Genomic DNA, 25,704 nt, shown 5'->3' on the forward strand with positions numbered 1-25,704 from the left:
TGTCTCTTTAAAAACACTAAATTGAAAACACTCTGTTTGCCCTGAAATTGATTTTGAATGTTAAAGCAAATGAAAGGTACTTTGAGGAGAGTGATAAATAAAACGGTTTTCCAGCTGTTTAATTATATGAGACAGCTGTCAGATCTGAGAAGGAAACAGACTGTTTGTACAAAATCTACCGACTGATTTGATTAGAAACCCAGTTAAAACAACAAGCGGTGGCATTAATCACCGCATTATCAGACAATCTGATTCTTGTGTTCAATGTGTACAGGGTCTGAGAGATCCCAAAGGCCCTTAACACTAGCAATGTTCTTCATGCATCGTGCAACTTGACAACGCTCATCAAATAATGAAAACTATTACATAATTTATGTTTGATTTCTTAGATCGCATCCAGCTATAAAACATGAATTAATAAGATAATTGTTGACATGCACAGACTTTATGAACATGTCTACACTTGCCAGTTGTTTACTTAAGAACGTCTGAAAATAATAGGAGCTTAAATCAATGGTTAATCGATTACTATTTCCACACCTGCATTGCATGTTTTACATTTTGCCAGCAGTCGTTCTCCTCTTCATTACAACAACAACATACGAGTTATTGTTATCATGAAGCTGCTACATGTGGTTGAAATAACCATGCGTGTTTGCGCACACGTATGTTTTGCATAAATATGTACCATCTTAAGGATGTGGACTCCCCCACCTGAGTCTTGGTTCCTCCCAAGGTTCTTCTCATCCAACACATCTCAGGGCTCACTGAGGGGTTTGTTAAGCTGCTTTAGAACCATACTTAATAAAAAATAACACTAAACAATTACATTAGGCACACTGCATTGGCATCTCGTGGACTCCACAAATAAACATTTAAGCAGAAAAACTGTTGACAGGTTTAGCCAATAAAGACCTTTGTTGCCAAGCGCGTACGCATTAAACATTTTGCCAGAATACGGTAAAGCAGCATGAATCGCGTGCATCTGATGGTGTGATGCTTAATAGATTGTTTACTGACACGAGCACCCTTAAGAGCAGGGTTGAAGCGTGCAATTTGCGCAAACGCACGCCAACGGCTGAACGGCAGTATCGTGGTGCTGATGTGGTGATGCTCGCTGTATGCCGCATGTCTTGCGTCGCATAGCACACACACAGACAGACGAGCGTTCGTGCCATCTGGAATTACCTGTACACATTATTAGGCATTGCGTAAAGTCTACGAATCCGAGGAATTTGGGTTCGGCACACGCAAAACCTTAAGGGTCCCGAGCACCGGCGCACATTTCAATTTGCCTCTTCCGAATTGCTTGAAGGTAAGAGGCGAACGCATGCATGTACACGGGGATAACATGTTCACGTTTTTTTTTTTGAGGGGGGTCTGGCTATTTATTCTAAGGAAACAGGCTTACACCCCCCACGAAAACACCGAGAATGAATGCGTGGATGGATGAATGAATAAGGCACCGCATTGTATGGCCCGATCACGAGCGCGTAAGAGTATATTAGGCTTTATAATAGCAGAGTACATTGCGCCTTTGGCACACAGTTACATTTCCACCAAAAGCTCACGAGATACTTGTTACTGTTCATTTGTTAAATGACAATGCCACGATGCGTTTGGTGTTGTGTAATGCACGAAGGAGATGGAGAGGTGTTTGTCAGCCTCGTTTGAAAGATGTTTTTTTCTTATTTGATTAAAGCGCAGTGCAAAGCGCAGACAAACGCGACTGCGTCTTTTTTTTCCTGCCGGCGGGCTCGGAATGCTTCCGATTCACACATTTCAACATCAAAAGAAATAAAAATCGCTCTTTTAAATGGAAAACAAGACATCGGTCTCATATATTACACAATTTGTGTCGGATCCGTCATGCCACATCAAGACGATATATAACCCAAAAGCATGTTGGTGACACTATACGCGTCTTATTTCTTAATTCTCACATTTACGATAGCTAATAATTCTCCTTTGCTTTCCCCGTGGTTTGCCTTTTCAAGGTCATTTGTTCACCCATTGGTGCTTGAGAAAAACCCAGCACTGTTACATAAGATTGAATGTTGGGTTGTCGTTAAAGGAACAATAGCTGACACCTTTTGAAACGAAGCAGCATTCTAATGCAACGTGTTCGAGTGTGCTGTGTTTTTCATGCTCAGCTGCTCGGCACATTTGATGCAGAAGATGTTGCGAGCAGGAGTCAGGCGCTCCACATGGAGATTAAGCCCCTCACAGCCCCTCCCCATGCGTAGCCTATTTTACCCGCTGCCCATTTACACATCAACTCTTGTGACTGCTTTATTCCGAATAACACAGCAAGGCTGTCTCCAGCGATCTGATCACGCTTTATTGTTGGGGGAATAATCCTAATGTACAACTTGGTGTGAATTACTTTGTTGCTTAAGCATTAAATATGCGTGACACCAATTGTGCCCTGATGGCTTTTCTCACGACTGATGTGACAGTAAATGTCTAGAGTAGGGTCCACACTTATAAGGCTGTCTGGTGATTTTTAAGTTATCCAACAGTATTTGGCCCTTTTGAGATTACACTCAATGGTGCGCAGAGATGCCATAAAAGAGCTCTGGATGCAGGTGTGTTAAAGAGCTTTGAGATGTATTCAAACGTCTTGATCACCATCACATTTCAGCAGCAGAGCATTTTGACTGATCAAAAAAGGGACGTGTAGTTTCAACAGCTAGCTTTGAGAACCTTCCATCCCTGTAATCGTTCTTTATTTCAGTAATCATGGGCAAGCAAAACAGCAAACTGACCCCTGAGGTGATGGAGGACCTGGTGAAGAACACAGAGTTTAATGAACATGAGCTGAAGCAGTGGTACAAGGGCTTCCTGAAAGACTGTCCCAGCGGTCGACTAAACCTGGAGGAGTTTCAACAGCTCTACGTTAAGGTCAGAGACCACCGGCTTTCACCGTCAACCTTCCAGAATGTTTTTCATAAGGATACTCTTAAAAATAAAGGTGCTCACAGCGATGCCATAGAAGAACCATTTTTGGTTACACAAAGAACCATTCAGTCAAACCATTCATCTCTTTCTTACTTTTTTCTAATCTGAAGAACCTTTCTTCGCCTCAAAGAACCTTTTGTGAAACAGAAAGGTTCTTCAGATGTTTCTTTGGCCTCGAAGAACCTTTTGAAGCACCTTTTGAGTGTTAGGTAAAATGAAGCCAGTCATCACCTCAACAAAAGCTTCACTGTTGCTTGTATGCTTTGGGTTAAGTGTTTGCTCAAACATTTAACATCAGGTCTAAAGGGATCAAAGAACAGGAATGTCGCAGGCTCCAGAATAAACTTGGGGTTACACACTTTAATAGACCTTCTACTACTGGAGTGAAGCACAAACCACCTCGGGAGCTACAAACTGTACATTTATAGAATTACTACTATATTATTATAGTCTTTGTGAAAAGATGTACCATCAAGCAACATCGACGTATTCTTTAAAATGATTAAACAAAGAGTTGAATGTGCTGTTTTTACTGTAGAAAGTATAATTCCTCTCTAAAAAGGATTCCACCCCAAATTGAAAACCTGAACGTTGTACTGAAATAATTCTTAGACCGCAGCTTCTACGCTGTTCAAGAGTTACTTAAAGGCATCACAATTTGTGCTGCGATCATTATGTGAGTTTGGAACAACGATTCCTTTAATAAAACACATAGGACACCCCATGCAGCCTGCCCAGTTTCACTAACCGGATGAAAGAATCTGGATTGTTCTTTTCAGTTCTTCCCGTACGGTGATGCCTCCAAGTTTGCCCAGCACGCCTTCAGGACCTTTGACAAGAACAGTGACGGCACCATCGACTTCAGAGAGTTCATCTGCGCCCTGTCCATCACATCGCGCGGCAGCTTCGAGCAGAAGCTCAACTGGGCCTTCAACATGTACGACCTGGACGGTGACGGCAAGATCACTCGAGTAGAGATGCTGGAGATCATAGAGGTACAGAAAAAGCTTGTCCTGCAACTAATTGGCGACAAGCTTTCCTTCTGAATCTCATTTAGCTTTAGATTGCACTGGTTGAAATGAAGTTTTTGCAAAAATGTAAATTCAACTTTGTCAAATGTATGTCCGTGACAGCTCTTGGGGCTGATGGGGACAGACATTTGTGGTGTTAGATGATAATTGTTCTAACACATCTGTTCTCGTTGAATAAACCCATCTCTATTGCAATGCAATCGCTACTGAAATGGTGATGGTACACCAAAATCTTTTCATTTCACTTTGCCATTTGCAGAGGTTTAATGAGTATCTCAACGCCTCCATGTCACATCTCCTCTGTCTCTCTCTCTCTCTCTCTCTCTCTCTCTCTCTCTCTCTGTCTCTCTCTCTCTCTGTCTCTCTCTCTCTCTGTCTCTCTCTCTCTCTCTCTCTCTCTCTCTCTCTCTCTCTCTCTCTCTCTCTCTCTCTCTCTCTCTCTCTCTCTCTCTCTCTCTCGTAAAGGCTATTTATAAGATGGTGGGCACGGTGATAATGATGAAAATGAACGAAGACGGCCTGACACCCGAGCAGAGAGTGGATCGAATCTTCAGCAAGATGGATAAAAACAACGACGACCAGATCTCACTAGACGAGTTCAAAGAAGCCGCCAAGAGCGACCCGTCCATCGTGCTGCTCTTGCAGTGCGAAATGCAGAAGTGAGGCAGCGCACGCTAGCATGCTACGGACTGAACACGCGATCCGATTCCACCCTCATTTCCACAAGATTAACATGTTTCGGACTACTTTTATGAACTTCCTTCCTGTGATCGAAAAGCTAGTGTGCATGAGAATGCTAAATGCTACGAGTTTAGAGTAATATTCGTTTAATTTACCAACACGCGACAACGTGTAAATCCAGCAAGTCCGGTCGTCCATCGTTAAGTGAAGTGATCCACCGTATTTCATTTCTAGCTGCAATATTTCAATATTTCACGCGCATCTGTACTGCAGTATTTCACGCAGAAGTCTGGGTACCGAAATGTCACATTAAATGTTGCGATGAAATCAGTCTGTTGAACTTCAATACTCGAATTTAAGGAGGGCGGAGAGGTTCGTGCGGCCCTCCTTCCAAACGTGCTTGTACTTGAGAATATAAATGTAAGTTATTTGCATGCATGTTCTAAGTGTAAAAAAACCTACTCTCTCTCTCTCTCTCTCTCTTCATTTTGGCCACCTTGACGAATAATACAAGGGAGGCCTTATATAAATGATAGTATCAAGAACAAACTAATGTGTGAGATTTATGTTTGTTAATCATCTAGCCATTCGATGTCCTCCCTTGGGTGCATGTTTATTCAATTCCAATGAATGTTGTAAATGCTTCTGTAAGGCACATTACAGCCCCTCTGGTGAAGTTTCGCATCTGGTGTTAAGTTTTGCAAACTCACTTTTATTTGCACTGACACGAGAACCAGTTAAACGAATACCTTTTGTTTTGACTTCAAACGAAACACTGTATCGCTGCTCTACCACAGCTAACATGAACAGATTTCTTTCCGTTATCTTTCATTATGTTTACATTTACATCATCACATGCACTAATGGTCGCCTGTGAATTTGTTTCTAGTTATAATACAGTAAAGGGCAATATAACATTTTGCGTCAATTTAATAATGGATTCGTTCCCCTGGTAGTACAACAAATGTGTTTGGTACACGTTACCCCTCGGTGTGCTGCATTTTTATTGAGCTGTTTTTGTAAATCGATATTTCTACACGAGGGTTTGTAACTTCGTCGCATCCCTCGAAAGAGCTCCATCACGAACACGTGAATAGCTTTGAGCTAAACATAGCGCTACCCTCTTTATTTGATTCCCAGTGTCCTCCATTTTTTCTGTTTACCCAGGATTTCGAAAATACAGTGTCCCAGATCTTTCGCTGGCCTGAGAAATGGCAAGAAACACAGGAATAGGCTCATCTTTGTGAAATGCAAATCCCCAATACATAGTGAAATCTTTGCCCTGTAAATATTTGTACCTTATCTGGTCAAGCAAAATTCAAGCAGTCATTTAATGGTGTAATATGAGGTTCTGTGTTTTATATGTGGCATGTTTTAACTCCGTATGTACCAGTTGCACTGAAAGCATTGTGATTAAAATCAATAAACTCTCCATGGGGTTGTTTTCAGAACGCAGGTGCTCAGATGTGTGCGAGTGACCACAAATCAAGAGACAAGAGGATACAAACGGAACAGTTACTTTAACCCAGCATTGTGGTTCACACAAAGGATGCAGGTATCAACTGACAAATATATTAACACATGAACAGGTGTTGACAGTTAAAAACTAAACCGCTTCCTGTTTTTCCCAAGGGAAGGGATCAACAGAAAATGGTTTGCAGAAACAGTAACGTGCATTGTATTCACATTAGATTCACACAGACATAAAACAAAAGGCAAATGTTTATCACAAAAATGCTATGAATAAAAAAAAAGCTTCCAAATAAATAAAACATAAATAGAACAAATATAAGGGCAGCACATTTTTCATAACAGTGTCTCTGTACCTAATGCCCATTCTCCTCCTCCATGCCTCTTTCTGGATCCTGAAGATGGTGGATTTTGATATTGGCACTTCTAGGCAGATTGCTGAAAAATAAAGAAACATTAAAAGTTGATACAGAAGCATAAAAAAAGGACTCAATATCATACGATTATTAGAACTAATTGTATTTAAAATGTTTAAGTAAGCATCTAGTAAAAACAATTTACATGAATGATGCGTTTCAAGCTTTCAGACACATTAGTTTGAAAAACAAATGAGAAATACATTTATGGTATTATAAACCGTATTAGGTTCTTGAAGGAGGATTATTTATTTGCATTTAACTACAACAATTCACACGCTTTTTAACGTCATGTAATAACAAACTCAACATGTGCAAACCTGGGACTGGCACTGTAGGCCTCATTTAAAGCGCAAAATATAATATCTTATTTTAACTAGATTTTTTGTGAAATATTTCTTCATTTTAAAAGAGGGTCAAGCTACTAAAATGTGACATGAGCTCGTATGACAGCAGGAGGAAATCTTCACCTGGTACTCTGAGGTGTGATGAAGATAAACTGTCTGAGCTGCTGACGTTCGGAGAGCTCCAGGAGCAGGTCCATTGAAATGCGTCGATTATGCATGTCCTTGTGCATACGAAAGGGTTTAGAAACAATAATACTCAACAAATATCCTTTGTTCAGAACACCGTGTGCGCAAGATTACTCACCATATAGACATCGAATTCATCGAGGCACCTGAAGGGCGACTCTGTGATTTCCCAGAGAGACAGAAGGAAGCAGACGGTGGAGAACGAGCGCTCTCCTCCTGAAAGAGACCGCATGTCGCTCACGTTGTCATTTTCCCGTCCCGGAGGCTTCACCTGGACACAACACGCAGGGCAAAGCATGTGATGCATATACAATTTAAATGTTAGAGCACTTATAAATAGATACGTATTTGTTGTACTGTCTTTAAGCGATGCTGATTTTAATACATAATATTCTTGTTATTTCGTCATTTTGTAATGCAGTATGGTGAATCACTGTATTGTAATAATGAGCACCATTAATAAGAATAAGAATTACATACAAATATCAAGCAAAACAAATATCAATCATATAGAAATAAATACAAAGGAACATACCGAGATGGACAGTGTTTCATTGTTGTGGTCAAACATCATGGAGCCACAACACTGCAACTTTATCATGAAGTTGTTGAAATACAACTTACATCTCACAGAAAGTGATCTGATAAAACGACACACAATTTACACATTCAGACACAACTGGCTGAACATCCACACTCTTACAACTACTGTGGTCACGTTTACAACAACAGACACAAAAGTGCTTATCTTTGTTTCCATATAAAATGTGTTTGAAATGACATCTGCATAAATAATCACTTAAAGATGTGACCTTTCAAACCAATGCAGCATAACTTTATAGTGTGCTTGTCTAGAGAGTGTTAACTACATGTAATAGAAGTTACCGTCTCAATATCTTGTATCGAGCCTGTCGGTCGGTCATGATGTTGTCCAGACGATCAATAAACTTCTTCAGATCCCTCAGCTGGTTGGATTTGCTCTTGTAATTACTGTGAGCCTCTGCGTACTCCCTGAAAAGACATTCCTTTAACAATTATCACAATGTTTACATTAATTTAGTAATCCCCAATATCCACAATACCAATACTAAATATACAAATATATTAAGCTCTACCCCAAAATAGAAAAAGAAATATCAACATCATATGTTTCGCTTTAAACCCTCCTGAACATTACTTCGATTGAACTCGAATCAAATGTTTAACGTCACGGTGCATACCGAACGACCTGTTCCTTGTCGCCGTGATTCCTTTCATGAGTGCTGATCGTCTCTCGCAGCCGTGTAATCTCAGCATCGATGCTTTTCGCACTCCGATTTATCTTCTGACGCTCAGAACAGATTTCTTTGGCTTTGGCTTCTAACGTCTTATAAAAAACAGTTTAAAAAAATGAATGAATCCCATACTACAGTTTACTAGCATAAGAAGAGCATGCATGCTTTTTGACAAAGCTAAACAGAGGGACTCTGTGAATACCCGAGTTTCTTCCACTTTGAGGGACAGTTCAGCTCTCATCGACTGGATATTTTCCTGGTGGCTCGTGAGTTTTTTTGTTAAGATCTGCATGGTTTGATCCAGTGTACTGTCCTCGCCGTCGGCTTTCACCTGCTCCTCCTTCAGAAGACAAACAATCTGTGAGTAAGTACTTTCTCTATTGCCGTTTTAGCACAAGCCTGAAAATGACCAACTCAAATCTGCACGTTATCACTTATTTGAAGTATAAAAGAAAATGGGTAAGACAAGCTTGAACAAAACACTAGATGTACAATTCAGTTTACCATTTACGGTTTACTTATAAAACTGGCCAAGAAATCATATCTCAGCGCAAAAATGCCCCTATTAAAATCAACGTTCCATAAATATATCATCAATGAATATCTGCATTTATATCTTCATAAATGCCCAAAACATTGCCGTTTCTGTGACCTCTTCTGGTTGAGCAACGCTAAGCTCACGGGCTGTAAAAACAAACGTACTGTAAATGGAAATCACCTTTAGCTGCTCTATCTCATCAGACAGATGTTCCAGTTTATTTTTCACATCTTTATATTGCTGATTTATATTTACGAGCAATCGCTCGTGTCTCTTCAGTTCTGTCTGTGCTTCCGTCACATTTCTCCTCTGCGATTCGATCTTCTGCTCGTTTTCTTGGGCCTCTTCCTCCTGCACATTTCACATATCATTCCATGACATACATTGACAAAAACATTGACATTATTGAGAGTTGAAATCCATTGGATTCCTCACCAGAGAGCTGATGTCCTCAGTCTGAGGTTCTTCGATGTTCTCCAGTTCTGATATTGAAGCTTTAACCTTGTTTATATTTTCCTAACAACACGATAAATATTAAGCTGACACTGAAGCCGATCGATAGCACACTGATCACTATTTTCTCATTTAAAAAGCAAACAACTAACATCAATGTGACATGTTAGTTGAAGCATCATTGAACATGAGTGAATCTGGTTGATTTCAGTGTTGTTTGTGCAGTTCAGTTTAATACCTGGTTCTTTTTGCAGGCCATGACGACACCACGCAGCCTCTCCTCCATTAACTGAATGTCTTCCTTTACTGAACTCAAGTGAAGCTGAAATCTAGAGAGCTGAGCCTTAGTATTCTCCACCTCTGACTCCACCGCCCTGTAAAATAGATGACAAAACATATTTACTCTTCATTTGCCTCTGTATTAAATGCGCATGGGTGATTTCTCGCTTGACAAAAGATGTTAATCTTCCTTGGCAAAATCACCTTGTCCTTTACAGCTCAGAGGTTAAAGATGTTTAAACCCCACAAATAATGATATTTTTGAAAGTGGCACTTGCCGGATTTCCGCCTCGGGATCCCCACCGAGATACTTGACCAGAACTTCATTTTCAGGAGTGTAATAGCGATGGCTGTACACCTGATCGCCATCGGCGGTGAAGGCCTCACGGCAATTTCTCGGTGGTCTTGACCCCTGCATGACTTTCCTTGCACAAGCTTTTTCCTGAGATCGAGAAACCATTTCACTCTGAGGCTCTAAAGACTATCTTAAACAACAGAGAATTTGTCATGCACTTACTTTGATAATCAGAATACACTCAATGCTTCTCATATCAATCAGGCAGTTGGTGACCACTGGGTTCTCGATGTTTAGGGCGTCCAGGACAGATGGAAACTCGGGATGACAGACTCCACTGACAACATCATAACAACGTTACAATCAGATCTTTGCCCATCGAAATACTACATACCAAAATATTTCTTACCGGCCTTGAAATCTGTGAACACGGTCTGTAAACGGGCACACAATTATCTGAGGTCTACCGCCTCTGGGGAAATACGGTGACATCAGTTCCTGCAGAACTTTTTCGTCCTTGTAATTGTCACAGCAAAAGGTCTTCATGAAACTTCGTAAGCAGCTCTCGACCGCTACGACTAAACTGGGGTCCTTTAGACTGATGCACGCACCTGTGAAAAACACAAAATACGTTTAATCATGAAAGTTTTAATCAAATCCTTTAAAGGATTTTTCAAATGTTTGGTCACCTATCGGTCCCACTGGTTTCTTGACGAATCGCCGCTGAGCGAAAGCTCTGTCAATAGAGTCCAACAGCTCTGGCATGTGGTCACCGAATCGTCTCAGTCTGTTGGACCTGCTGGCTGTGAGCTGTTTCTTTCTCTTCTCCTTGGACTCCAGACACATCTGGATGTCCTTCTCCTCCATGCTGAAAGGGTTGTAAAATCCAAATAGAGTCAAATACAAAGGGGAACTGAATTTATGACCCCGATACTACTAGGCACCCAGCACCATAGCACCTATTTTTTTTAAAACCCAAATCAGTTTCTATTCTTTACCTCAGTTTATCATATTCCTCTCTTCCTTTGAGAAGAGCTTGCTGTTTGTCTTTAATCTCTTGATTTAGCACGCTGGACTCGGCCTCAAGCTTCTCCAGCTGCTTTCTGAGCGCAGATATTTTCTTCAGACGCTGCGTTTGCTCTGCCTCGTGACTTCTTCCACTGCTTTAGATGCCGTATTGACAGAGTCATATAAGTTTTTTTATATTTGAAGCAGAAATACATGACATAAACTCAATACGTGTTTAAGCAAAATATTCTGTGTGATAAATGGCAGCAAGTCTTCCTAATGAAAACGATAAACATACTCTATGCCATAAATCAATTATTGACATGAACAGCCTGGAACTATTGAACTCACCTGTGATTTATTTTGTGAATTCTCTCCCGGACCAGACATTGCTCCTTGTTTAATTGCTTTAATTTATTCTCAGCACGGAAGTAAATCACCTGAAAAACTGGCATTCTAAAAATCTATTCAATCTTTACAAATCTAATCAAAAGGGGCTTGTCAACTAAAAGTAGGCAAATGTTCCTCCGGGTCTTTTATTTGTTATAACAATGTTCTCAATATAACAGCTGCCATGGACAGATTTGAAGTATTATTGTTTAGTATTACATTCTTAATCAAGGTATGTTTTCATTGCATACAACAATGCCTTTTTAAAGAAGAAAGTCCGTTTTTTATTTTTAAAATACAAAGTCAATTCTTTTGTTAACTTAATGCTGATCTTACCCTCCATAGAAACTCCTTAGTAAAGTTTGTTTTTCAAGAGTAGAGGGTTTTCATGACCATTCGAACACATTTAAAGGTATGGTATATCCATCAACATCAAGCAACATATCTCACCTCCTGATTTTTCTGTGCTTTGGATTTGACTTTAATCTCTTCCTTTAATTTTCGACTCTCTTCAGTTAAACCATCCAGCTCTTCTGTAGCTCTACATATCTTCTGTTCGATTTGCTGCAATTTATTTTCAGAAGCGATAACTTTGTTCTAGAAAAAAGCAAAAATGGAAACCTTTTTTAGACATAACATGTAATGTTGCCAACGGTTATTGGGTAGGAACACTCACAATTTTCTGGGTAGTTCTGCCATTAAAAGCATGTATATTTTTTAAAAAGCCAGACAAACCTGACAGAGCTCCAGCTTTTCTTTATGTTTGCATTGAGATTCTTCTTGTTCGATTTGTTCCTTGAGCTGTTCAACTTGAGATTCCATCTCTCGCACCTATAAGCAACAGAGAGGCTTCAAGAGGCTTTCAACCCAGACCACTTTCACACTTCTGCAAAACATGTTAAAATATCATACCAAGCACCATGCCATCTTTTGTTTCAGGTCCTCCAGGGTCTTTCTCATGTCGTCAAAGGATGACAAAGACTCGTATCTTTCTTTCTTTTGTAAGAACAACTGCCTGAGGTCTTTTAGACACTGAGAATGCAACAAATGTAATGAATGTGTTCAGGCAGATTTTAACATGTTGCTATGCAGTTTCTAGACGTCTTTGCTAAGGTGTTTTGGCGTGTTCTTGCTTACTAAAACAACTCAAACCCTCAAGTCTAAAAATATTCTTGTTTGTAGATATGCATCATGTCAATTATCAAACCTACGTCATTAAGATTCACACATTTAACCATATAATCCTAAATACTGTATAATTAATGGAATTAACAACAGAAAACATGGTCACCTCCTCCTGTCTTTCTACCTGATCACGAGTCACAGCTTTGGTCTGTTTTATATGAACGTAGTCCCTTTTCATCTGCTCCAGAAGAGTGGCTTTCATGAAAAACTTCAGAAATAAAGATGACGTGAATACAGCTACATGAAGACAGTAAAAGAAGTCTGCTGTAATAGTTTAGCTAGTGATGAGAGGTTTGTTATCTCTTTAAAACAAAATCACCTTGTATTTGTCTGTCTCATTTTTTGAATGCAGGAATTGTTTACTCATTTCCTGGTTAAGGATAGACACTGGATTGTCGACCTGAAAACAGTTGACAACAAAAGATAAACAGTTATGTGTCAAAGTTAGTTTGTTTAAACAAACCGCTAACCAAAAATATGAGCGACAGTAATAGGGATGTTTCTCTTTGCAAACACCACCAACCATATGCGTGTAAATATAAATACGTTTGAATAAACACCATAAAGTTAAACATAAAATTACACACAAAAATTAACAAGAGGAACTTGACTGTAGTATAAAGACACCTGGATATTAAAATGGTCCAGTATCGCAGTTAACTCCTCCTTCTTTGTGGAGATAACCTGCCCTAAAAAAAGAAAAGAGATGAATATTAGAAAAGAGATGAAGGCCACATTTATGACTCAAAGGACATATTACCTGATCTGTTCTTTATCTTACAAGTCCTGCAGCCATCACTCGTGATGTGATGCTCGATACAGATGCTGTCTCCATAAGTCTCGATCTTATAGGCCTCCTTCCCTCGGTTCTTTAATTTTACTTTAACATCTGCAGCGCTGTACCCAAAAGGCTCAGAGTGATAAGAGAAGAGACACTATCACATAAAGAGATTCTTGACTGTAGCATTTGAAAATAAACTAACCTCTCTCCATATTTTACAAAGTCTTTCAAAGATGCTCCTCTGTTGGTTATGGTGGCTTTTCCACCAAGACCGACTATGAGAGCTGTCAGAATGGCACTTTTCCCACCTTACAAAGATAAAAAGTATAAAAGCGATGACTTTCTAAAAACCAATTGACTTTGCCATTTTAAGGGCACAGCAAGTATAGTAAATAAACAACAATCACAAATACAATGCATGTCATGAAGATTGCTACCATTATATTAATACTACTTATTTTAACGTATTAACTGATTGAGTAAAAGAGTGTGAATATCTGTAAAACATGTTGGACAAACTGATTATAGCCTTCATAATGGGTAAACATGTCAAAAAATGAAATTTCTTACTTCCATTGTTTCCAACAATGAAATTGACATTCGGTCCGAAACTGAACGGCCCAAGCAAATGGTGACTCATGAAGTTCTTCAAAGTAATGTTTTCAATAACACCGATATCCCCAACGCTCTGAGAAAGCGCAACAGTAAAATGTACTTGTACATAAACCATCACAATTCAGATCATTCCCCAACTCATAAAAACAAAACACTCCAAAGCAACAAACACAACCATAGTACTTTTCTAAATGCAACAACAAAAGATTTTGTAGTCATCTGAAACGATTATGTATACTTTTCAGACAAAAAGCCTTATGATTTTCTTAATGCGACCAATGATTTTGATGTTTTTCCATACACGGAATTGAAAAAGATAAAACTGACCGAAGAAGAGAGCGGATGGTCTTGCTGGGCGTCCTCCTCTTCATCAACCCCTTCCTCATCCTGAACACATGTTTTTCCCTCTATCCTGGGAGATTTTGAGGGTTTCACAACATTAAAGACACAGGACCTTCTCTTGTTCATGACTGATGGATTACCTAAGAGGATAAAGTCAGACAAAGGTTTCAGTACAAAGAGATGAGATAATCTGACAAATGCACAGCTGACTCCAACTTTTATTCAAAACTTGCAAGAAGTTTACATCATCTTTCACCAATCCGATTTCATGATATGACATCACCTTATTTTATTAGCCAAGTTCCCCCCTCTCATCTTTAATTGTGGCACACTTTTCTTTATCAGGGTACAAGATTATAGTCACAGTAACGGGGCCTTAAAGAACCTAGATTTCTAAAACATGTGTCTGATGTGTAGGGTGCTTCATTAAATCTCAAACAATTGACATGTGTTCAAAAAGAAGAGCATTACACGAGCAATGATGAAAACCATATAGACATATCATGAACTTCCTCCAAACGACAAAACTATTATTATTATTATTGTTTTAAAGAAACTATTAGTACAATTTCACAGAAAAACCAGCATCCATCTGTAAACATGGCAGGAAAGCATCTTCCAACGGACCAGTTACAATAAACCAACAACTCTACGATTGTAAGCTCGTGCTGCAAAAAGATGTTTTAACATTATAAATCCACAGACGATTTTCAAATGTCATTGAGATGAAAGAAATGCGATTGCATGGTGCAACACAAATTAAACAAAAGGTGCACTTGCACACAAACGAATGTTGACAACTGACATTGAACAGCTGACCTGACCATATAAAAGCCTTTTCAACTAATATTCGAATAAACATTCAGAAATATATCGCGCAAAAATTGCATTAAACCATAAATAAAATTGATCTTACGCATTCCTCTGCATCTGGAGCGTGTTTTAAGACTTCCTGGTTTAACCTCGGTGGACAGCGAACTCCTCCCTCGAAATACAACTGAAACCTTCACCCTACTTTTACAATATGCCTTAAAACTTTCAGTCCACTCTTCAAATGTGACTCAAAAACATTTAGTCCACCCTCAGAAAACAACTAAAACTGTAATTCTTTACAAGATGAACAAGAAAGCGCTCAATCCATCCTCAGAATATCAGTTAAGGTTCGGTCCCCCCTCAAAATACAACTAAAGTAGTCCGACTCCGCTCCGCTGTATTTAAATGCAAGTGGCAGTTGCTGCTGCGCAGACGATTCGGGGTGCGACATCAAAGTACCGCGAGAGCCGTAATGAAAGCAGCCTACAAATCACGCTTCCGAAATGTTCTCGCGGTATGTTGCTGCTCTGCGCCGATTGGTCCACGCAGCGCGTAAACTGCGGTTTCTGAACGGCAGACCAAGTACACCTGTCTGCAGACTGCAGATCGAGGGAGGGGCTACACCGTCAACATGCCTTTTCATTGGTTAGTGGGAAAGTAATGACATCGATGCCACTGTAAACAGGAAATGGTCGATTCCGTTAAAATGTCAACCTTACCAAGTTATACCAAAGGGTTTAATTAAACTAACAGCACGGATATTCACATTTGCTGCCTGGTACAAATACTCATGTGATGTCTCTCCTCGAGATTTTAAGGCATTTGTTTTATTTTTACTGCATGTTTTCCAGGCAGATAAGTGCCGCTTTCAGGATCGTCACATCCGCTATTTATTCTTCTTAAATGGATTATGACATTTTTTATCTAAGAAGAGAGGCATTCCTTCTTTATTTGTTAGGTATTATTGCTACTGGTTTGTGCATTTTAATTCACAGAAATCCTACAAGAAAGGCTTGAATCGTCTCCGCAGTAAACAATGTGTCCTTTTTTGTGACATCCATAAGCATATTTACATATATTATATAAAACAGTGAATCCATTAATTAATAATGCTTGGAAAATGGTGTCAAACACTTTGAATTTGATAATTGTGTTTTTGGCAATTATGACCTATAAATCACCATGTCATGAGATAGGTTATTGTTTATTTACAATGTATCGGCATGTTATTTATGTATATGTTTTAAGGTTACAGATGTTAATAATATCTAAATAAAAGTTGAGTGTTTTTAGCAATCTAGATGTTATTAAATTATGAATATCCTACATAACGACAAGGGTTATGGTAGCAGCAATATAATTGTTTGTGCTTAACGTGCGACAATATGATTATTTTATTGATATTTATTTAATACTGATTTGATTGCACATTATTCATCCCCCATCACATAAAGCCTCTATGCAGCCATAAAATCCTTCAAGACAACCAAGCTTCCCAAATTGCAGAGAGCAGGATTTGAAGATTTTCTAACATATCTTACACACTTTGATCTGGAAAGGCACCCTGAATTCAGTCTTGGATGATGGCGTCACTCCTCCCCAGTTTACAACACATGTAGCCGAAAGCACAAGGCAGAATTCTTTCATATACAGGTGCATGTCAATGAATTAGAACATTGTGAAAAAGGTCAATAATTTTTGTCACTAATTTCAGAAAGTAAAACCATCATATTATATTGATTCATTACACATAGAGAGAAAAATTCAAGCCTTTGTTTCTTGGAATTTTGATGATTATGGTTTACAGATAATGAAAACCCAAAATTCAATGTCTTTCAAAATTTGAATATTGAATAAGTTCAATAAGAAAAAAAATTAAAACAGAAATGTCTGGCTTCTGAAAAGTATGTTCAGTTCTATGCACTCAATACTAGGTTGGACCTCCTTTTGCACGATTTACTGCATCAATGCGGCGTGGCCTGGCGCAAACAGTCTGTGGCACTGCTAAGGTGCAATGGAAGCCCAGGTTGCTTTGATAGCGGCCTTCGGGTCATCTGAATTGTTGGGTCTGGTGTCTCATCTTCCTTCTGAATATTAAAATAGAATATAACGCATAAAAAATTGAAACAGCTAGCTTAAAGTGATACTTCACCCAACAATGAAAATCTGTCATCAACCTCCGAGTTGTTCCAAATGTGTTTATTTGTTCTGATGAATACAGAGAAAGATATTTGGAATAATGCTTATAACCAAACAGATCTCAACACCCATTGACTACCATAGTAGAAAAATTACTTACATTTTTTTGTTCTGTTGAACACAGAAGAAATTTTGAAGAATGTAGGACAGCAAACAGTTCTGAGGCACTTTTGACTATCATTGTTTTTATGTCAATGGGTGTTGAGCCATGGTAAGCATTATTTCTAAATACATTTTTCTGTTCATCAGAACAAAGAAATGTATACACATTTCGAAGGTGAGTAAATGACAGAATTTTCGTTTTTGGGTGAAGTATCCCTTTAATTGGCTGATTACATTACAAAATCAATAGATATCACTGATAAGTCACTGTGAAATCAAACAGGAAAATTGTACCATTATTTTTTTAGAATTAATTTGCACTTAGTTGTAATCTTTAATCAAAAACATGTGTTCTCGTACATGATGTTAGAAATAATGTGGGCATTTTGTATAAATTTTTATTGTTTTAGGGGCATTTGAAGCATGCATTTTCCATGTGAAAACAAACATTTAAATAAAAATATAACTTAGAAAAGCAAACAGAATTCCTGGAAACGGTTTGAAACAGGCTTTGAGATAAGTTTTCTCTTGTTTGGTGTCAAGAATATCAGCCCAATCAGCAGCAACATGAATACCACACACGCAGTATTAAAGAGAGAGCTCGCACAATGGGTCCAAGTAAAATCGTTTAAATGTGTTCTCTGCAGCTCGGTACACGCAACAATTGAAGATATTAGAAGATATTTATTTTGCAGTATTCATACCAATTTTATGCAGGCTGCGAAAAGTCTTCAAAAAGAACCCAAAGAATGGCCTTCTCAGCCGCCATTAAACTCTTGCGTCATCACAACAGGGTGTTCAACCGTACCACCGTTTCCGTATAAAAAGCGTTTTGCATCGTTTTGTCGGGGCTGAACGCAGCCCTTTATTGTGTTTTTTGTTTTGTTTTAAAAGCCCATCTCTTGTTACACAGTGTAAGAAATAATGTGGGCATTTTGTGTTAAGTTTGATTGTTTTATGGGCATCTGAAGCATGCGTTTTCTATGTGAAAACAAACATTTAAATAAAAATTTAACTTACATAACTATTGTATAAAAAAAGCAAACAGCATGGTTTAAACAAATATACATAACGAAACATGCAATCACAACATATCAATTGAACAATTCACTAAGCCCATTTTATCACGTACGTTCCATTTAGAGAAAAACAAATGAAATATTTAGCAAGTAAACGCTTAACATAATGTGCTATCCGCCGTGCGTGTCTCCGCTCATCACCTTCGTTCTGTTGCTGTGGTTCAGAAACTGTGGATATATCTCCGTGAAACACCTGTCGTCCTTTACGTAAGTGGCGCGTTTGATTGACGTGGATTTGTTAAAAACACGGCCGCGTTTGTTTGAATTGTTCTGGGAAGATTTTGAAGTCACGGACCGGTAATCATAGCGTCGGTGGAATTAATGGGGAAGTTGGTAAGTTTCTATTGTTTGTAACGTTTAAACAAACCATAGAATCAGCGTATTGACAATGACGGATATGTTCAAACCACAAAGGCAGATCGGTTGCCTGAATAAGTTTATTTTGTAGTTAGTTGTAGCCTACTCCGTTTGACTTGATGTTATTGTAAAATAACGTTACCTTTAGCTGATGGAGGTGTCAATACTGACAGAATCCTTCTAAATAATCATTTTAAATACAATAAACCGATGTACTCGTTATAAGTTTGAAGAGATTTAAAGAAAAATGTATTTAAAACAAACACGTATTTTTGGGAGAATCAGATATTATGCAATATATGCATATTTATTTTTGTTGTATTATTCTTTTTTTACAGTGAAATTAATGTATGAAATATGAAGATTTATTCATATCAGCACAAACAAGTCATATAATATATATTTGTGTATAAGCCTGCATCTGTTGTTTATAAATGTATTTCTATATTAGAAAAGGTCACCTTATGAAGCATTTTAAACAAGGAATGCCAAAAAATTTCAGTATTTACCTTCGTTGAAACGACTTGATGGCATGTTGTATGGTATTTACAAAGATTTAATACTAAATGTAGGCTATGTATGACTTGTTTACCTTTGATAGTGTAGTCTTTATAAACTGTTATGTATAAAATAGCAGAGTACAAATGATTTGGAAAGACATGAGGGTAATGAATTTTTTTTGTTTTATCTCTCTCAGAATGTTCTTGAAGTTTCTGGAAAATATTCTGCCCCAAAATGTGTTCAGTTCCTGGTTTGCCAGATGTTCGATCAGCTATTACCATTCATGTTACAAGGGTAAACTTAAACCCTCACGGTATTTTAGTGGAATTTGGAGGAAATTTAAGTCCTGTGCCAGAGACCGGCGAAGTATATCCACACATAAAAGAAGAGATTGATGTTGAGACTGAGAGGCAGGATAGTTTTGAAGGCAAACCTGGAGATATATGCTTTGTATATGATGATAAAACCTGGCATAGAGCAAGAATACTTTCAAAATGTGAAAATGAATACAATGTGTTCTTAATTGATCAAGGTCGAATATTTTGGGCATCAGGGGATGTTTTAGCGAAATGTCCACCCAGCCTTTTAGATCTACCTCCCACTGTAGAACTTTGTATATTGGGCAATGCATCAGCTCTCTGTGAAAAGAGTGGATGGTCTGAGGCCGCTTCAGAGTTCATCAGATCTTTATGTGGTAAAAGCCTCTCTGGACATGTTCAGGATGTGATATTGCCTTGCAGAATCTTAATTCTTGATATTCCAAATGTATCCAAAGAAATGTATGAGCTTGGATTTGCCAGAAAGATATCTGATGAGGATTTTAAAAGGCTTGTAACCAGTTCACTGCATTCACCAAAAGGAAACTCTTCTACACGAACAGATTTGGAGATGCCTGGTGCACAGGAGCTTGCTGAAGACTCTGAAACTATGAATCAGTACTTGTACCCAGAGTTGCTAACTGGAACTATTGAGATTGTTACCGTAACGCATGTGCATCATCCATTAAAAATCTTCTGCAAATTGCATGTCTTTTCACAGGAGCTCAAGAAATTAAGCGATCAGCTGCACAACTGCTATGAAGATGCATTACCTTCCCTGTTTTTACAACCATTTTCTGACGGGTCCCCGTGCGCAACCAAAGGAAGTGATGGCAAGTGGCATCGTTCTGTCCTTCAGCAAAACACAGTCTCTGAACTCGTCAAAGTTTTTCATGTCGATTATGGAATAGGAGACTTCGTTAAACTCAGCAATATCAGACCTTTGTCTCCAAGGTTCTTTCAGTTGCCTGTTGTCACCTTTGCATGCTCTCTGCATGGGATCATTGACAAAGGCATTGGATGGCGGACACATCAGATTGATTCCCTCAAATCTATTGTCTTCGATCAAGTCTTCATTGGAAAGTTCAAGCAGCTCAGAGAAGGCTTCTATGATATCACACTCTATGGGAAAGATAATGTGAACGTGAACAATGTTTTTGGCCTCAAAGAGGATTGCTTGTCTGTAGCAGAGGGAATGTGTGCTGACCAAACTCTTGAGACATTGAACAAAGTAACATACGGATCTTTGAATGAAAGTGTGTTTGTGTGTCCTCCATGCACAAATTGTTCAGCAGGTCCCTGTGAAGATTTCACCGCAGTCTCCAGGACTGAAAGACACAAAGAAACCTCAGAGAGAATGGAGTCACTGAATGATGCTGTGTCTGGATCCCTGATTCACAGGGATGCTTATGAAATTTTACCACACAAAATTGATCTAGGCACAAAAGAAAAGGTATGGATAACTTGTGTCAGAAATGTAAACCAGTTCTATGGCCATTTTGCACAAAATATTGACACCATTAGAAAAATGACCAGCGATATTGAACAACTGTGCAGCAAGCGGGCGCAAACATCATTTTCGGTTTCCCCAAAGATGATGTGCTTCGCCAAATATCCTGATGGCCATTGGCACAGGGGACAAATAGAATCGACACATCCACAAATACTTGTCCGTTTTGTAGATTACGGCGATCTTTTGGCTTTGGACAAATCTGAAATTCTACCCCTTACTCCGGAGGCCAGTGCAGTGGCATCTGTTCCCATTCAGGCTGTTGAGTTTGAACTCTTCAATGTGACATTGCCCCAGTCATCTGAACTCAGTAAGTGGTTTGAAAACTATGCCACAGACAGCATGTTCTCCATCACTGTAATGAAACGAAATCCATTAGGCAAACTGTCAGTGGAGATGCATGATGAGAAAACAAATCTCAATTTAAAAATGAATGAGAAATGGAACCCGGCTAAAAGGCTGAATCAAGAAGCAGATAAGATCTGCGCTTGCAAAGTGTTCTCAGAAGTTATGGAGCCTGAGAGACTTAAAGACCATTTAAGTGCTACCACACAAGCCCATGAGAATATCTGTAGGAAAGAGTCAAAACCAGTTGTTCAAAATCGTATCTTCCCACCCGTTAAAGTGAACACATCTGGGACCACAACAGATTCAACACAACAACAAGTGATGTCTGATTATCCAAAACTGACAGATCTTCCCTCAAAGACTTTAGACGAAGGATATGTCACAGAAGTTTATCTTTCACACTGCAATAGTCCTTGGAGTTTCTATGTGCATTTGACGAGTGAAGAGGATAAATTATTTTCCCTTCTTAATGAACTGAATTGTTCTCCACTAAGCATTGCACGAGTTGAATACCACGTGTTGCATCCGGGTGATGTTGTGCGAGCAGAGTATCCCTCTGACGGGGCTTGGTATCGTGCTGTTGTTCAAAACAAAAATGACGACAATGTTCATGTGCAGTATTTTGACTTTGGGAATGAGGCGACACTCACGCCCCTTCAGATAATGAAACTCGAAAAGCGTTTCCTGAACACGCCCGCGCTCAGCGTTCACTGCTCACTTGAGGGTAATAAGTCTGGAGGTAAAAGAGATTGGACTAAAGAAGAGGTAATGGCTTTCAAAAAGGCAGCAGGTGAAAACGGTGAGAAGAAAATTCTTTGCAGGTTCATTCGCCATGACGGATCTTCTTGGCTGGTCCGTTTGGAACACCAGGGTGTTGTGTTGGAGTGGCCATTGTTTGGTGTGAGCTGTCTTCAAACTGGCTCACAAATGATATTCAGAAATGAAGATATCTTACCATTATTATTAAAAGAACCAGATGTAAAAGAAGGACAAACTGTAGAAGCGTACGCTTCATCTATCTGTGGGCCAAATTATTTCTGGTGCCAGTTCAAGAACTCAGAAGAACTTGACAAAATCTCTTTGATTGCTCAAGAAGCTGGAAACTGCACTCCAATGGAACCAATTTGGCTAGAGCAGCTATGGCAAGGCATACCGTGCCTCGCACGCTTCTCTGATGAGCTGTGGTATCGTGCACAGGTAATTAACAAACTTGCCATGGCAGTATCTGTTGTTTTTATAGATTATGGAAATGAGTCCGAAATTGACCTGAACTCTGTGAAGTCCCTGTCCTGTGAGCTACTGGAATGGCCACCTCAAGCATTTCTCTGTCAGCTAGGAGGTTTCAAGTCTGCTCATGGCACGTGGAGCGATGTTGCATCTGCTATATTTGCTGAACTTCTGGTGGATGAGCCTTTAAACGTGACTATTCAGAACATGGCAATGTCCTCTGATTTTCCTAAGTGTCCTCAGTATAATGTGTCCGTTGAATGTAAGGGGCTTTTGGTAAATGATCTCATGAAAGATTATTGGTGTGAACTGAAACCTCGAATCTGCAGTCAAGCCACTAAAGTGAAAACTATTGAAAGTGTACAGAAAGATGACATTCCCAAAACTGATTTGGTTCAGTTCAGTAGAAAAGATGTAAATGCACAAAAGGTGCCTAAACAACACTTACCTCAAGCAACAAGCCTTCCTCCTCGTGTGATCAAAAGAGGTATGGTGTCTGAAGTTTATATTTCGAATATCACCAGTCTGAGGATTTTTTTTGTGCAGCTGGCCGAAGATGAGGATACTTTGTTTTTTCTCAATGAACAATTAAATTCCTCTCAGATATCAGAGCCCGATGTCATTCATGCATGCAGTGTTCAGAAGGGGAGTTTGGTGAAGGCTGTGTTTCCTGAAGATGGTTGCTGGTATCGTGCAGTTGTCAAGGGAACCACAGAGGATGGCATGATTCAGGTGGAGTTCATCGATTTTGGGAATCAAGCCACCGTTTCTCTGTCTAATATCTGCAGGCTTGGTGAGCTGCTACTTTCTTATCCAAGATTTAGCATTCGTTGCACCTCGAACATCAAGGATCAATTTCAAATCCAGAAAGGAGTGGAGGAGGAAGCATTTCTCTTCCAAAAAATATTTGGTCAGGCTGGTGAGCACAAACTTTCTTGCAAGTTTATTAAAGAAGACATGGCCACTTGGGAAGTTAAAATGGTGCTCAAGGGGAGCACAGAAGATTCTTTGTTATGTGAAAAATGGGATTATTCCAATCTGAATGCGTTACAGATTCACTGTTCCAAACAAATGGTGTCTCAAACTGAAGTTTCCATTACTGTCAAAGAAAAACGGGTGCTGTTTAAGAAACCAGAAGTGTCTTTGGGACAGACTGTAGAAGCTTTCGCATCATGTATTGTTGGACCAAATTATTTCTGGTGCCAGTTTGCAAACTCTGAACAACTTGACCAAATTTGCCTTGCAGCTCAAGAATATGGAAACTCAAATGACACGCAGCAAATTCAAATCGATTGCTTGAGTCCTGGAAGCCTGTGCTGTGCTCGTTTCCCTGATGACCTGATGTGGTATCGCGCACAAGTTATAAAAAAATGCAACGACACCGTATCTGTCCTTTTTATTGACTTTGGAAACGAGTCTGATATCCATGCAAGTTCTTTAAAAGCTCTTCCCTGTAACTTATTGGAGAGTCCACCTCAAGCATTTCTGTGTCAGCTGGAAGGACTTGCACCTTCAGAAGGATCATGGGACGATACTGCCGCTGATCATTTTCACGAGTATCTGCAGGATAAACCTCTGAAAGTTACTGTAAATGGCCTTGAAAATTCTGCAGACCCCAACATTCCTTCATATTATGTTAAAATTGAGATGCAGCCATTCAGTATTGTGAATGAGCTCATGAGAAACTTTTGGAGGGCTTCTGTGAAGCGAGATGAAAATCCCACTGAGGTCTCATCTGAAGATGTTGCATCAACATCTGTGGATAGCCAGAAGAGGGAAACTCATTCTGTTCCTCTTCATGGAGGTTATAAAGAGTTGAGAGCAAATGGAGAGTTGCCTGAGGTACTCAATGTTAAAGACGTGATTGCTAACAGGCCTATACGGGTGGATTCACTTTCAGAAAACCACAAAGTAATCTATGAGCAAGCGTTATCACTCACAGAGGAAAGCAGAAAAGATGCCGAAGATACACCGTCTGAAAAAGGTTTCTGTATTTTATATTCGCATATACTTCGTGTTTAATACTTTTCATATGCTGGTTTGGTGTGTTTGCTTAATAGTCTTGTTTGGTTGTAAATTAGTTCTTGTTTTTATTGGTGAATCACAGACTCGTGCTTGGTTTTTGTTCACAGATGCCCTGGCAACAATGACCAGGAGTAGAGGCTGGGCAGCTGGTTTAGAAAGTCGAACATTTCCCAAGGTATGGTAGATTTCCGTTTACAATAAAAAAATTTCTCCAGTAAATACGAATTGTACTATTCTTTGCCCTTTTTATTCAAAGGTTGGCACTGAAGAACACTGCGACTCCATCAAGTGAATCCGAAATGAGCAGCTTTTTAAGGATATTTATTGCTGGGGTGGGAGTTTGAAGGTTTAGAACTTTGCAGTTTTTTTGTTCATGGGAAGAATTGGTATTTATATTTGCCACTTAAGGAATATGTGTTCTAAGCAGATCTCTCATCTCGTAAAAACGAGGCGATGAGATGACATAGAATGTTTTGTCAATCGTCATGTTAGTTGACATGAAGCTTGTTTGCAGTTTCAAATGTGTTTAAATATTAATTTGGTGGAATAAAACATTTTCATAGAGTTGGCTTTGTGTTGCTTTTATTTTTGTGTCTAAATTTAGAAGAAACGTTTTTTAAAAGATGCCCTTTCTGCAGTGGCTGTTCTACACGGAGGCCTAGGGAGGCCCTTGCCTCTGTAGAAATGTCCCTGGCCACCCCCGTGCGGACCAAAAAATAAGTATCAATTAATTATGATTTTACATGCGAGCGCCAAAAGCGGAACTAATACGACTCAACGTTCTACAAGGGAAAATTAAAGCGGCGCACCCAAACACTGTAGCCGCCTGCGGTGCTGCTGGGCACAGAACCTACACTTGGAGAGCGGAGCTACAATTTCTCCTGGTGCAAGAGTCGAAGCAGGTAAGAAACAATTATTTGATCTCATAAGTGACTTGTTGTTCTTGCACATAACCATATTACTTTTGTTTCTTA

At 39.2% G+C, this 25,704-nt stretch overlaps 3 protein-coding genes across 5 annotated transcripts; 2 read left to right on the forward strand and 1 right to left on the reverse strand.

Moving 5' to 3' along the window:
- Positions 1–937: 937 nt before the first annotated feature.
- Positions 938–6,122, forward strand: vsnl1b (visinin-like 1b). The gene is made up of 4 exons (XM_079458322.1): positions 938–1,315; positions 2,738–2,904; positions 3,741–3,956; positions 4,458–6,122. Exons 2-4 carry the CDS (start codon positions 2,743–2,745, stop codon positions 4,653–4,655), a joined length of 576 nt encoding a protein of 191 aa, XP_079314448.1. The 5' UTR covers positions 938–1,315; positions 2,738–2,742; the 3' UTR covers positions 4,656–6,122.
- Positions 6,123–6,174: 52 nt separating this feature from the next.
- Positions 6,175–15,438, reverse strand: smc6 (structural maintenance of chromosomes 6). Of its 3 annotated transcripts, none has more exons than XM_079458319.1 (27): positions 15,169–15,438; positions 14,238–14,392; positions 13,866–13,983; positions 13,498–13,603; positions 13,275–13,411; positions 13,142–13,203; positions 12,834–12,914; positions 12,621–12,722; positions 12,242–12,361; positions 12,065–12,160; positions 11,780–11,926; positions 11,291–11,379; positions 10,930–11,094; positions 10,621–10,799; positions 10,341–10,542; positions 10,154–10,268; positions 9,915–10,078; positions 9,596–9,731; positions 9,340–9,420; positions 9,085–9,255; positions 8,569–8,706; positions 8,313–8,458; positions 7,978–8,103; positions 7,628–7,733; positions 7,211–7,363; positions 7,030–7,127; positions 6,175–6,581 (listed from the first exon to the last, which is right to left on the reverse strand). In XM_079458319.1, the coding sequence occupies exons 1-27, from the start codon at positions 15,170–15,172 to the stop codon at positions 6,500–6,502; spliced, it is 3,279 nt and encodes a 1,092-aa protein (XP_079314445.1). In that variant the 5' UTR covers positions 15,173–15,438; the 3' UTR covers positions 6,175–6,499. The 3 variants fall into 3 exon arrangements, with proteins under 3 accessions (XP_079314445.1, XP_079314446.1, XP_079314447.1); XM_079458320.1 differs by having other exon boundaries at positions 12,639–12,722; positions 15,169–15,286; XM_079458321.1 differs by lacking the exons at positions 13,142–13,203; positions 13,275–13,411; positions 13,498–13,603; ... (1 more) ...; positions 14,238–14,392; positions 15,169–15,438 and having other exon boundaries at positions 12,621–12,751; positions 12,834–12,903.
- Positions 15,439–18,650: 3,212 nt separating this feature from the next.
- On the forward strand, positions 18,651–25,299 carry tdrd6b (tudor domain containing 6b). The gene is made up of 4 exons (XM_079457953.1): positions 18,651–18,778; positions 19,500–24,689; positions 24,838–24,905; positions 24,987–25,299. Exons 2-4 carry the CDS (start codon positions 19,538–19,540, stop codon positions 25,020–25,022), a joined length of 5,256 nt encoding a protein of 1,751 aa, XP_079314079.1. The 5' UTR covers positions 18,651–18,778; positions 19,500–19,537; the 3' UTR covers positions 25,023–25,299.
- The last annotated feature ends 405 nt before the right edge of the window (positions 25,300–25,704 follow it).

The sequence above is a fragment of the Barbatula barbatula genome (assembly GCF_947034865.1).
Source record: "Barbatula barbatula genome assembly, chromosome: 6".
Taxonomy (NCBI): domain Eukaryota; kingdom Metazoa; phylum Chordata; class Actinopteri; order Cypriniformes; family Nemacheilidae; genus Barbatula; species Barbatula barbatula.

Coding starts and splice junctions, on each gene's coding strand:
- smc6 (XM_079458319.1), bottom strand. Junction 13,204..13,274: donor TAAGATAAAGAACAGATCAG/GTAATATGTCCT, acceptor TTCTTTTTTTAG/GGCAGGTTATCTCCACAAAG. Junction 9,421..9,595: donor TGGCCTGCAAAAAGAACCAG/GTATTAAACTGA, acceptor TCGTGTTGTTAG/GAAAATATAAACAAGGTTAA.
- vsnl1b (XM_079458322.1), top strand. CDS start 2,743: ATGGGCAAGCAAAACAGCAAACTGACCCCTGAGGTGATGGAGGACCTG. Junction 2,905..3,740: donor TTCAACAGCTCTACGTTAAG/GTCAGAGACCAC, acceptor TGTTCTTTTCAG/TTCTTCCCGTACGGTGATGC. Junction 3,957..4,457: donor AGATGCTGGAGATCATAGAG/GTACAGAAAAAG, acceptor TCTCTCGTAAAG/GCTATTTATAAGATGGTGGG.
- tdrd6b (XM_079457953.1), top strand. CDS start 19,538: ATGTGTTCAGTTCCTGGTTTGCCAGATGTTCGATCAGCTATTACCATT. Junction 24,690..24,837: donor AGATACACCGTCTGAAAAAG/GTTTCTGTATTT, acceptor TTTTGTTCACAG/ATGCCCTGGCAACAATGACC. Junction 24,906..24,986: donor AAAGTCGAACATTTCCCAAG/GTATGGTAGATT, acceptor TTTTATTCAAAG/GTTGGCACTGAAGAACACTG.